The sequence below is a fragment of the Cebus imitator genome, unplaced genomic scaffold (genome assembly GCF_001604975.1).
Source record: "Cebus imitator isolate Cc_AM_T3 unplaced genomic scaffold, Cebus_imitator-1.0 Scaffold4, whole genome shotgun sequence".
Lineage (NCBI taxonomy): Eukaryota > Metazoa > Chordata > Mammalia > Primates > Cebidae > Cebus > Cebus imitator.
The window spans coordinates 3,009,881-3,023,289 of record NW_016107319.1 but is presented as its reverse complement, the minus strand read 5'-3'; the positions used below and the strand labels follow the sequence as shown (position 1 = coordinate 3,023,289).

Sequence of the window (13,409 nt, the reverse complement as noted above, 5' to 3'; positions counted from 1 at the left end):
GCTCACTGCAACCTTTGCCTCTCAGGTTCAAGCAATTCTCCTGTTTCAGCCTCCCAAGTAATGGATTACAGGCATGTGCCACCATGCCCGGCTAATTTTGTATTTTTAATACAGACAGGGTTTCTCCATGTTGGTCAGGCCAGTCTCAAACTCCTGACCTCAGGTGATCCACCAACCTCAGCCTCCCAAAGTGCTGAGCTTACAGGCGGGAGCCATTGCGCCTGGCCTGTAAATATGATATCTTACAGTCCAAATTTGTGTAGACTGTATTTACTGGATCATCATTACTAGAAGACTTAACTCTGCAATCCCTTTGAAACTCTCTGTTACATTTCCACTCTGTTTCCCCTGTAGGTCTCCTACTTAGAAATGCTGTAAACCATATACTGGGGATCATGAAGCCCTAAGAATCCTGTCCCCTGTCCAGGATCACTCCTGCATCTAGATTTCTATTTAACCACTTGCTCAGGGAAGTTTTGTGTCAGCGTAACATAGCGTCTGCACCTTTCAGAGACACGCAACAACAGAATAAAAACAATCACAAACTAAAAGATGGTTGAAGGCCCACCTGTATCAGAATCACCTGGGAAGCTTATTAAAATACGAGTGTGGGGACCCCACCCAACACATGGGGGATCTGCATTTTAACAGGTACCTAAAGTTTGAGAATCCCTTCATTCAGGTTGACAGCATGGATAGTTTCCAAACTAGACTGATTACAAGAATCACCAAAGAGATTTTTTTTTTTAAGACAGAGTCTTGCTCTCTGGCTCAGGCTGGAGTGCAGTGGTGTGATCTGGGCTCACTGTAACCCCTGCCTCCTGGGTTCAAGTGATTCTTGTGCTTCAGCCTCCCAAGTAGTTGGGACTGCAGGCACCTGCCACCATGCCTGCCTAATCTTTGTATTTTTAGTAGAGATGGGGTTTCACCATGTTAAGCAGGCTGATGTCAAACTCCTGACCTCAGCCTCCCAAAGTGCGGGTATAATGGGCGTGAGTCACTGCACCTGGCCACCAAAGCACTTTTTGTTTGGGACAGAGTCACGGACTATCGCCTGGGCTGGAGTGCAATGGCGTAATCTCAACTTACTGCAATCTCTGCCGCCCGGTTTCCAGTGATTCTCCCACCTCAGCCTCCAGAGTAGCTGGTATTAGAGGTGCCCACCACCACACCCAGCTAATTTTTGTATTTTTAGTAGAAACAAGATTTCACTATGTTGGCCAGGCTGGTCTCAAACTCCTGACCTCATGATCTGCCCGCCTCAGCCTCCGAAAGTGCTGAGATTACAAGCGTGAGCCACCGCACCCATCCCGAAGAGCTTTTTTAAAATATATGTAGCCTGTCCCTTGGTGATTCTGATTCAGGAAGCCGGAGAGCAGAGCTTGGAAATTGCATTTTCACTCACTGCCCTAGTTGCTGCTATTGAACTGTCAGCATCATGGACCAGCATCTTCCTCTACAGACGAGCAGGCTGAAGTCAGGGACACATGATAATCTGTCACCAAGTCTCTTATCTCCTGCCCAGTTAAAGTTGAATTGTGTAACCAAAAAGAGCCATTAAATAATAACGAACATTTTTCCAAACTCTTCTCTTAGTTTGTTGTGATGAGATAGTCTTTCACAGTCCTTATTAGAGTTTAGCAGTTTTCTTGGTAGTCATTGTTCATCAAGGAGTCAAAACACAGGTTTTGATTCGTTGCATTCTAAGTGTTTTTGTTGTTTTGATTGTAGTGCTTGAAAAATATGATTATGTGTTTCCAGAAAATGGCTTGGTAGCATACAAAGATGGGAAACTCTTGTGTAAACAGGTAGGTACTTTAGTTACTATGTTCTATTAAGTGTATTCTAAAAGGGCATTTCACATTGAATGCCCCTGGGGAGATGAGGAATGAGGTAGAAATGAATCTTCACTCTGTATTCTTTTTTGTTCTGAATGTTGAACTATGTGACTGTTACATATTATAAATTGATAACTCAATTTTTATACTTTTAAAATCTAATATGTCTTTCTTTTTTGTTTTGTTTTTGAGACGGAGTCTTGCTCTGTTGCCCAGGCTGGAGCTGGAGTGCAATGGCACAATTTATCTCACTGCATCTTCCGCCTCCCTGGTTCAAGCAATTCTTGTGCCTCGGCCTCCCCAGAAGCTAAGATTGCAGGCACATGCCACTATGCCCAACTAATTTTTGTATTTTTTGTAATGTCTGGGTTTTACCGTGTTGGCCAGGCTGATCTCTAATTCCTGACCTCAAGTAATCCATCCACCTCGACCTCCCAAAGTGCTAGGATTACAGACATGAGCCACCGTGCCCAGCCTTTTCTTTCTTTTTAAAGGATGGGTCTTGCTGTATCACCCAAGCTGGAGTACAGTGGTGCAATCCTAGTAGCCTAGAGCTCCTGGGCATAGGTGATCTTCCTGCCTCGGTCTCCCAAGTAGCAGGGACTAAAGGCACGTGCCACCTTGCCTGGCTTTAAATCTATTAATAACATTTCTGGGATGATAAAACTAGAGCAGGCTGCCTCTAAGAATTTTTTTTTTTTTTTTTTTTTTTTGCTTTTTTGTGACAGAGTGTCCCTCTGTTGCCTAGGCTGGAGCGCAGTGGCTCAATCTTGGCTCTCTGTAACCTCTGCCTCCTGGGTTTAAGCGATTCTTCTGCCTCAGCCTCCCTAGTGGCTGGGATTACAGGCATCCACTGGCAGGCCCAGCTCATTTTGTATCTTTAATAGAGACAGGGTTTCACCATGTTGGCCAGGTTGGTCTCGAAGTCCTGACTCAAGTGATCCACCCGCCTTAGCCTCCCAAAGCGCTGGGATTACAGTTGTGAGCTGCCACACCTGGCCACTATAAGCATTTTTAAGAGATTGTGTGTAGCTCTTAGTAGTAGTAAGCTCATTCTGTTCAGACATAAGAGAATGCTGAAGTGGAACAAATATATTTCCTAACAATATCTGGAGATATTTTAATTGAATGAAAGTGGCAGCAGTAAGCTCTTTGGGCCTTACAGGAAGCATTTGAACAATAATGAGTAAAAAATCTTGGGTAATGAAGCGGAAAGTGCTTTTGACTAAAGCCTTTCTGGCTTGCCTAATGTTTTTGACCAGAGAAATAAGAGAAGGAATTAAACAGGCAGTGGGGCATGTCACCATCACTGCTACATCAGCCTAGTGATTTTCAACAATAGTGGCTGAAGAGGCTGGGTTTGTTGTAAAGCTGTTTTGAAAATGCTCCTGCTGAATGAAATAACTCAAGTATTTTCTTTGTCTAGAATATTCAAAGTCATCTGGGTGAGGCCCTAATCCAAGATTTAATCAACTACTGTCTGAGCTACATTGCAAAAATCAAACTCCCAAAGAAGAGGTGGGTTTGCCTTTAACAAAGAGATATCACTGGAATATAGCATAGTGTCATGTGGTGGGTTAATGTGGGCATTCTCCAAATAGGATTCTAAGAATCACCTAGAGTTTTAAAAACAAAATCTGATATTTAGCCCACCCCTTGGCAATTCTGATTCAGAAAGCCTGAGAGCCAAGCTTGGAAATCCACATTTTCTCTGGCTGCTCTGGTGCTACTGGTTCACAGCAGGGTTTAGTGGCCACCGTGGGCCGGCTAATTTAAATCCAAAGCCCAGCAGTTAGTAAGGAATAATTGGAAACAGTCCACAAAGCCAACAGTATAAGAATGATTGCATAAATGATGGCTTGTCCCCATGATGGAGATTTATACAGCCATTGAAGACTGTATGCTTTCAAAGGCTGTCAGTGAGAGGAAACAGCAGTGAAACAGCATGTGTACAAAAAGCAACAGAAACTAGATCTGGATGTCTCAGACAGGAAGCCTTTGGGCCAGATCCATGTAAAACACAAATCTGGTTGGCCCGTAATGTTAAAGAAAATCTCGATGAATTGCCATCATATAAAAGTTCAATTTTACATTTGTTTTATTATTTATTTTTGAGGCAGATATTTATTTATTATCTCACTTTGTGACCCAGGCTGGTGTACAATGGCAGGATTTTGGCTCACTGCAGTCTCCACCAGGTTTAAGTAATCCTTCTGCCTCAGCCTCCCGAGTAGGTGGGATTACAGACACATACCACTGTGCCCAGCTAAGTTTGTTTTGTATTTTTAGTAGAGACAGGGTTTCATCACGTTGGCCAGGCTGGTCTCAAACTCCTGACCTCAAGTGATCCACCCATCTCAGCTTCCCAAAGCGCTGGGATTATAGGTGTGAGCCACTGTGCCCGGCCCTATTTTATGTTTTAAACATCTGGATTTCTGGCTTCTGTTGACAAATTTGAGACCTGGCTACTCTGGGTCCCCATTCCCCCCTGTCACCTGAACAGCTGCCACCTGACCCATGGACATGGGTCCAGTCTTTCACAGACTGCCTCTCTAATTTTCTGACTCCGTAGGCTTGCTTTCTTTTTTGAGGGGGTGGAGGAGAGAGAGGATCTCACCCTGTTGCCCAGGCTGGAGTGCAGTGGCATGATCATAGCTCACTGCAGCCTCAACCTCCTTGCCTCAGCTGATCCTCCCACCTCAGCCTACTGAGTAGGTGAGACTGCAGGCTCATGCCACCACGCCTGGCTAATTTTTTATAGAGACAGGGTCTTGCCATGTTGCCCAGACTTGCCTCAAACTCCTGGCCTCAAGCCATCCTCCCACCTCAGTCTCCCAAGTGTTGGGATTACAGTCATTAGCCACCACCCCTGGCTTCCATCAGTGGTTGATTTGGGGACCTATCTTCTTCCGTGGGTGTTGTTATTATCTCAATTCCATTTTAAAAATAATAGTAATAAAAATAATGATGAACATAATGCCCACAGTAAAAAGACTGGCAGGAAATAGACCCAGATGCTAACAGTGGCTGTTTCTTGATGGTGAGGTTACAGATGATTTCTTTGAAATACTTCTCATTTTTTCCCCCCAGTTTTCAATGCTTATTATGTAACACCTTAATCATCAGGGTCGGAAACATGTTTTAAGTGGCAATTCAATTTCAGGACGGTCTGTACTTCAGAGGCTGCTTCACACTATTAGGATTCATATTCATAACCCGAGTGCCTCCTGCTCAGCACCTCCAGCCAGAGTGCAGGAACGTCCCTTAGCCCAAGAGGAGGCCTGCATGAGACGGGCTGGACCTGCATTGGTGATTGTTGCAGCTGGGTGCTGGGTGCATGAGGACTCATCCTATGCTGTTTACTTTTGTGTGTGTGAGAAATTTTCCATGGCAAAAAGATAAAATATGCAAATACCCCGGTTCAGTTCCATTTTTACTTTGGGCTGAGCACTAAGGGAGGATTAAAAAAAAAGAAAAAAGGCATAATCCTGTCCTCAAAGAGTGTATCATCTAGCAAGGGAGAAGAATGTGGAGAGCCATAATTCCAGAATAGAAGAGACCTGGTGAATCCAGGAGGCACAACTGAGACCCGCCTTGACCCACATCTTTCCACATTTGCCTGACAACACTAACCACATGCCCCATGCTGGCCAGGCAGATGCATTAAGACTCAGAGAGCCCAGGTCTTGGTGGAACTGAATGTTTGGTAAACCACTTTCATTTTTTTTTTTTTTTTTTTTTTTTCTTTGAGATGGAGTCTCACTCGCTTGCCCATGCTGGAGTGTAGTGACACGAGCTCAGTTCACTGCAACCTCCACCCCCCCAGGTTCAAACGATTCTCCTGCCTCAGCCTCCCTATTAGCTGGGATTACAGGCACTGGCCACAATGCCTGGCTAATTTTTGTATTTTTAGTAGAGATGGGGTCTCACCACGTTGGCCAGGCTGGTCTCGAACTCCTGGTTTCAAGTAATACACCCACCTTGACCTCCCAAAGTGCGGGATTACAGGTCTGAGCCACCACGCACAGCCAGGGAAGCCTTTCTAAACTGTATCAACTTCTCTGTGCCTTGGAAATGAGAAGAAGAATATGTCCTTGAGTAGGGGGAAATGAATTGAGCTCTTTTTCTGATCATTAGGACCCACAGCCCTAGGGTCACCCAAGACATGGTCACCAGTCCCCTAGTGCCTTAGTGCACATGCAGAAGTGGTAGAGGACAGGCTGGGCCTCTGCCATCTCTGGGACAACCTGGACATGGGATTGAGAGAGATTTTTAAGCTTGCAACTTTTGTTAGATCATTTGCCTCTTTCTCTGCAATTTGAGCACAGCCGGGGAGAGGATCCCGCTGATTGAGATTCTGCTGTTTTTGCTTTGATGTGTATTCACTGCTTCCCAGTTTACAAAGTACTTTTACATAACTGGCACATTTGATTTTCACGAGGCCCTTTGGAGGTAACCAGAGCGAGTGCCGTTAGCCTTTCCGTAGGTGAGTAAGAGGCAGCTTGGAGAGGTGCCCAGAGCCACACGGCCTCCTAAGAGGCCACACCAACATGGAATCAGGTCCTCAGCCCTGCCTGTGGCATGTGGCCTTTCAGATGGCCAGTGCCTGGAGATCAAGTCTATGAGATTAAAATAGTAGAAAAAAAAATCAGGGAAAATATTTCCTAGGGTTCCCAGGCATCAGCGTTTAGAATTAGAAGATACTTTTCACTGCATAGTTTGTCAGAGAACGCTTAAATTTCATCACTCAGAATGATACTTAGCTTACAAGCTATCTGAACTTTTAAGAAACTGGGTGGTGGGGTTTTGTTTGTTTGTTTTGGTTGTGGGTTGTTTGTTTTTGAGACAGAGTCTCTGTCGCCCAGGCTGGAGTGCAGTGGTGCAATTTCAGCTCACTGCAACCTCCGACTCCCAGGTTCAAGCAATCCTCCTGCCTCAGCCTCTTAAGTAGCTGGGACTACAGGCATGCACCACCATGTCTAGCTATTTTTTGTATTTTTGGTCGAGACAGGGTTCGTCATGTTGGCCAAGCTGGTTCCTCAAGGAATCTGCCCACCTCAGCCTCCCAAAGTGCTAGGATTACAGGCGTGAGCCAAACTCAAACTGGAAACAGTGGGGGAAAAAAAACGTTGTTTTTTGAGACAAGAGTCTCCCCCTGTTGGCCAGGCTGTAGTGCAGTGATGCGATCTTGGCTCACTGCAACCTCCATCGCCCAGGCTGAAACGATACTCCTGCCTGTCTCCCAAGTAGCTGGGAATACAGGCATGCACCACTGTGCACGGCTGATTTTTGTATTTTTCGTAGAAACAGAGTTTCGCCATGTTGCCCAGGCTGGTCTCAAACTCTTGAGCTCAAGGCATCCACCTGCCTTGGCCTCCCTAACTGCTGAGGTCACAGGTGTGAGCCACCACCCGCAGTCAAAAGAACATCTTTAGACGTCTTCATTTGAAGTGTCTAAACTAAGGTTCTCATTTTCTGTGATCAAGTCAAACGTTTAGGAGCTGTCTGCCGCTGGGCAAATTGAATTTCCTTAGTTACTACTGAGGCTCTTTAGACAATTCGCAGAACTTTTTTCTGTGTAGCTATGCTTAGTACTGTCAGTCTATTTAGGAGGTCAGTAGCAAAATAGGTGTCTGGTACATATATTTTCAAACTCCTCAGGGAGCTGACTGCTGTTGCCAGTGCTGGAATTCATTTTCATAGCTCATTATTAACCATAAAATTATCTGCCCAGTAGCAGCACTATCCAACAGAAATAGAAAGTGAGCTGTGTATAATTTTCAATTTTCTGTAGCCACATTTTGAACAAAAAGGGGTGAAATGAATTTTAAGAATATATTTTGTTTAGCCCAATATATCTAAAATATAACCTTTTTCTTTCTTTCTTTCTTTCTTTCTTTCTTTCTTTTTTTTTTTTTTTTTTTGGAGACAGGTTCTCACTGTGTCATTCACTCTGGAGTGCAGGGACTTGATCTCAGCTCACTGCAACTTTTGCCTCCAAGGATAATGCAATCCTGTGTCAGCCTCCCGAGTAGCTGGGATCTTAGGCATGCATCACCATGCCCAGCTAATTTTGTGGTTTTTGTAGTGACAGAGTTTCACCATGTTGTCCAGGCTCAAAACATAACCATTTTAACACAAAGTCAATATACAACATGACTGACGTGATTGCATTCCTTTTTCATAGTAAGTCTTTCAAATCTAATCTCAATTTCAGATTAGCCACATTCCAGGTCTAAATAGTCACCATGGTTCGTGGCTACCGTATCACACAGCACAGAGCTGAGAAACATTGACCCCACCAGCCTCTGCTTTTTAGAATTTCCCGAGATTTTAGGCTCTTTATTTATGATGTTGCCTGAATAAATAATGTGTTTTGGGGAACCTCTGTCACCCTTTCATTCCCAGGGGTACTTTCATTGAATTCCGAAGTGGGATGTTAAATGTGTCCCCTATTGGAAGAAGCTGCAGCCAAGAAGAACGCATTGAGTTCTATGAACTCGATAAAGTAAGTCTTTCTGAAATATCTTTGGTGAATGGCTGGGTTTATGAAAATAAGATAAGACATGGCCCGATGTGGTGGTTCACGCCTGTAATCCCAAAACTTTGGGAGTCCAAAGTAGGAGGATCCCTTGAGCCCAGGAGTTCAAGACCAGCCTGGGCAACATAGTGAGACCTCATCTCTACAAATAATTTTTAAAAAAAATTAGCCGAGCTTGGTGGCTTGCATCTGTGGTCCCAGCTATTTGTTTGGCTGAGGTGAGAGGATCACTTGAGCCTGGGAGGTTGAAGGTGCTGTGAGCTGTGATCATGCCACTGCACTCCAGCCTGGGTGACAGAGTGAGACCCCATCTCAAAAACTAAACCAAATAAGTAAATGAGATACTCACCTTGTGGCCAGTAGTTAAAAGTATGCTTTCTAAACTGCAATACAAGAGATGGTATCGTTTTGTTTTTCCCAGAAAGAAAATATAAGACAAAAGTTTGTAGCAGATCTACAGAAAGAGTTCGCGGGAAAAGGCCTCACATTTTCCATAGGTATTGTATATATTGTCTGTGTTCCGGACTTGGATACCCATTTCCCAGAGTGTGTTGTGGGCCAGTAAGCTATTGATAATGGAGTATGCACAGTTTTAGGTGGGCAGGAAGATTACATGAGCAGTCCAACCTGTAGACAAAAACCAGCCACTCTCTTTTCTGCATAATCAGCAATAACAGGACTTGCCTAGTCAGGAAACAGCTTCCAGACTGTTGGGTTTGGTCTAAATTCTTACCCAACAGGGTTCCTCCTACTGCACTTCTCTGGTCAAAAGAAGAGCGCTTTGATTACTAGAGTAGGAATTTCAGTCAGACGCAGTGGTTCATGCCTGTAATCCCAGTACTTTGGGAGGCCGAGGTGGGTGGATCACCTGAGGTCAGGAATTCGAGACCATCCTAGACAACCTGGTGAAATCTCATCTCTACTAAAAATAGAAAAATTAGTATGGTGGTGTGCGCCTGTAGTCCCAGCTAGCTACTGAGGAGGCTGAGGCAGGAGAATTGCTTGAACCCAGGAGGCAGAGGTTGCAGTGAACTGAGATCGGGCCACTGCACTCCAGCCTGGCGACAGAGCAAGACTCCATCTCCAAAAAAAAGGAACTTCCCACACCTTTGGGCGGAAGAAAAGCACAATAGTGAACTCTGTAAGAGTGACATGGAATTGAACCCCTCAAGTAAACTAGACTGATGTTTTGGAATCATGTAACATTTCAACAGCAAGGATGTTTGAACAGCAAGGAACCATAGGAGCCACTTGGGTTGCTTTTATAGATCAAGTAACGGAGGCCCAGAAAGGAGAAGAGACTTGTCCAAGTTCACACAACTTGTTTACATAGCCCATGTGTGAACATTTCTGGTGTCTAATGCAGAGTTCTTCCTGTTACATGGACGTCTCAGGCATGTCTTCTGTTAGAATATGTCTGTCAGATGCTTCACACACCAGTGTCTCTTGTCAGTGCAAATGAGTCATTGCTCAAAGCCTCCTCCTTTTACTAGCTTTCATAAAGGTAGAGGTTGTAGGAACACTGGAATGGCAAAGGGATTATATTTAACAGATGAGTGGGTGGGTTGTTCTCGTGAACTGGGAGATGGACATCTTTCTGACAAAGCTTTGAAAGGGTTTTTGTTGCCCATGACAGCTGCCTGTAAATCACCTTCAGTGAAGATTTTCGTTTTTCCTCCAAAATATGCCAGATGCAGCCTGCTTCTAGGTATTTTCCACTGAACGTGTGTTAGAGCTTGAGATAAGCACAGCAGAGTGAGGCTGCTATCAGATTTTTCATAAGCATGCTTCATTTAAATCACATGCTTGACAGGGCGCTTAAATGCAAATGCATTTCTCCCTCAGAGTTGGCACTCTGTGGCTCAATTTTAGACCGAGGTGAAATAATGCTGGAAAAAAACATAATGTGGAATGAATTTCTAGAGCCTGTCCATGAAGTAGTCCAAGTAGCAAAGTAGGGTACTGAAAATCAACCTTGGCAATCCACTAACTGACAAAGAGTACATTGTTTTTTTCGGTGACGTATCATTAGCCTCTCTTTCACCTTTTGCTCTTGTGTCCCCCATCTCCACCCGGCAGGAGGCCAGATCAGCTTTGATGTCTTTCCCGATGGATGGGACAAGAGATACTGCCTGCGACATGTGGAAAATGACGGTTATAGGACCATTCACTTCTTTGGAGACAAAACCATGCCAGTAAGTAGGGAACTGTTTGTGCAGTTTCGCTGTTCCATTGGTCTCGACGGGGAAAATTGACAAATGGGCTGTTTTTCCCACACCCGCGCTTGACCCGCCGGCCCTGCTCAAAGTGAGCAGTGGCTTCCGTCCTGGAGATGGGGGGCATTGAGCCTCCTTTCCCTCTGAGCTCAGACCCCCAACACCTCCATGGAGGCGAGGGTCACACTGTGTGTTAGTCGATCCTTTTCAGTTTGGCTTTGGAGTTAAACGTTGGCCACCCCATGTGCCTTCTAGATCAGAAGTCCCCGGTGCTGCCGTCAAGCCCTCTGCATTTCAAAGCTCTGGCTGTTTCCGTCTTTCTTTTCTACTGTATTTGTCCCCCTGAAGCATTCATTTGAAGTTGAACATGGAGGGCCATGAACTGTGGGAGGACAGGGAATGATCTCATGAGCTTGAAACTCAGGAGAGGGCATCAGAGACAGTGAAGAGGCTGAGTGAGCCCCAGACATCACACACAGTGGGTACTTGGAGCTGCCCCCAAGCGATGTCAGAAATCCCGAGTCCAGGACCAAATCTAAACTGGGAACGGAGAGCAGAGCCCAGTGTTGAAGGCCGGGGCCAGCAGGAGGAATACATAGAAGAAATGTCCCCAGACGTCCTCTCACTGGAACAAGGTGGATCCCCAGCAGGTCAGAGAGGCATTGCTGCCATCAGGGGCTCAGCAGCAGTTGTTCACCACCCAGCTTAGGGCCAGCTCCTTTTTTTTCTTTTGAGACCGTGTCTCACTCTGTCACCCAGGCTGGAGTGTGCAATGTTGTAATCTTGGCTCACTGCAACCTCTGCCTCCCAGGTTTAAGCAATTCTTGTGCCTCAGCCTCCTGAGTAGCTGATACTACAGGCATGCGCCACCACACCTGGCTAACTTTTGTGGTTTTGGTGGAGATGGGGTTTCATCATGTTGGCCAGACTGATCTGAAACTCCTGGGCTCAAGCCATCTACCCGTTTCAGCCTCTCAAAGTTCTGGGGTGACAGACGTGAGTGACCACACCAGGCCCCATTACCTTTTCAGTTCCTCTCATTGTCTGGGCCCCTCTGCCTCCCTCCCACATGCAGCCTGGAAGTGTTCATTACCTTGCCATCAGCAGGCCCCTTTCAGGCTGTCTTGCCATCTTGCACCCAGCTGGTGCATCATAAATGCTGCATATTCAGAGTTTTTCATCCCTTTGATCTCTGGTCCACTCCAAAATCCCTGCTGCTCTGCTAAGATCTGCCCATGAAAGGTGTGCCTTTCAGCAGGGTCCCCACGGCACAGTCTTCCAGCATGAGGGGTACTTGGGGATAGTAGAAGCTTGTCTTGCTTTCAGAATGATAAAACTGGAACCCATAAAGGGCAAGCGATTTGCCCAAGATCACACAGCTAATGACAGAGCTGGTGGCACCAAAAGCAGTCTGCCTGTTCTTTGTATGTTTTAAATGGCTTTGTTGAAGTATAATTGTTAAAAGCTGCACATTTTTAACATTCAGTTTCATGAGTTTAATCATTGTGCCCCTTTGGTTTTGGGGTGGTTTGAGGTTTTTTTTTTTTGTTGCTCTTGTTATAAGAACACTTAACATGAGATATTCCCTCTTAGCAAGTTTCTAAGTGCACAATACAGTATTGTGAACTATAGGCACTTCTGTTTGTCCAGCAGATCTGTCGAACTTACACATCTTACATAACTGAAACTTTACACTCATTCAACAAGTGCTCTCCATCTCCCTCCTCCACCACCCAGTCCCTGGTAACCACCGTTGTTTTCTCTGCTTATATGACTTTAGCACTTTGAGGTATCTGATACAAGTGGAATCATGCAGTATTCATCCTTCCGTGAGTGGCTTATTTCACTCAATATGTCTTCTCGGTTTACCCATGCTGTCACAAATGGCAAGATTGCCTTCTTTTTTAAGGCTGAATAATGTTTCATTGTATGAATATACTACATTTTCTCTCTCTTTTTTTTTTTTTTTTTTTTTTTTTTTTTTTTTTTTTTTTTTTTTTTTTTTTTTTTTTTTTTTTTTTTTTTTTTTTTTTTTTTCCCTTGAGGGAGTCTCGCTCTGTCACCCAGGCAGGAGTACAGTGGTGCTACCTTGGCTCACTGCAACCTCTGCCTCCTTGGTTCAAGTGATTTTCATGCCTCAGCCTCCCGAGTAGTAGCTGGGATTACAGGAGCCTGTGACCACACCCAGCTAATGTTTGTATTTTTAATAGAGACAGGGTTTTACCATGTTGTCTACGCTGGTCTCAAAATCCTGGCCTCAAGAGGTCCATGTGCCTCAGCCTCCCAAAGTGCTGGGATTATAGGCACGACCTGCTGCGCACCACCAGAATATACTCTATTTCCTTTCTCCCGTCTTCTGTCAGTAGACACATGAGTTTCCATTTCTTGGCCATTATGAATAAAGTTTCAGTGAACCTGGGAGTACAGATACCTCTATGAGATCCCAACTTATTCTTTTGGCCGTCTACCCATGGATTAAAGACTTAAACACAGGACCTGAAACTGTAAAACTCCTAAAAAAGAAAAATAGGGAAAAGGCAGTGATCTTTTGGATGTGACACCAAAAATACAGGCAACAAAAAAAAGCAAAACAAGTGGGACAACGTCAAACTAGAAAGCTTCTGCACAGTGGGAAATAAGCAGACTGAACAAGCAACCTACAGAGGGGAAGAGAACATTTGTAAACCATTTTTCTGATAAAGGGCTAGTATCCAAAATGCATAAGAATCTCCAGCAACTTGGTGGCAAAAAAATAGCCCAATTTAAAAAATGAGCAAAGGACTTAAATAGACACTTCTCCAAAGAAGACATACA

General features: G+C 44.8%; 1 protein-coding gene across 1 annotated transcript in view; it reads left to right on the top strand.

The window, feature by feature from the left end:
* The window catches only part of PMM2 (phosphomannomutase 2), a 32,837-nt gene that overhangs the window by 6,511 nt on the left and 12,917 nt on the right, over positions 1-13,409 (top strand). Inside the window, exons 3-7 of the mRNA XM_017533725.2 lie at positions 1,732-1,808; positions 3,265-3,356; positions 8,247-8,346; positions 8,801-8,876; positions 10,459-10,574. Coding sequence (XP_017389214.1) covers positions 1,732-1,808; positions 3,265-3,356; positions 8,247-8,346; positions 8,801-8,876; positions 10,459-10,574 — 461 coding nt within the window. The remainder of the gene's footprint in view (positions 1-1,731; positions 1,809-3,264; positions 3,357-8,246; positions 8,347-8,800; positions 8,877-10,458; positions 10,575-13,409) is intronic.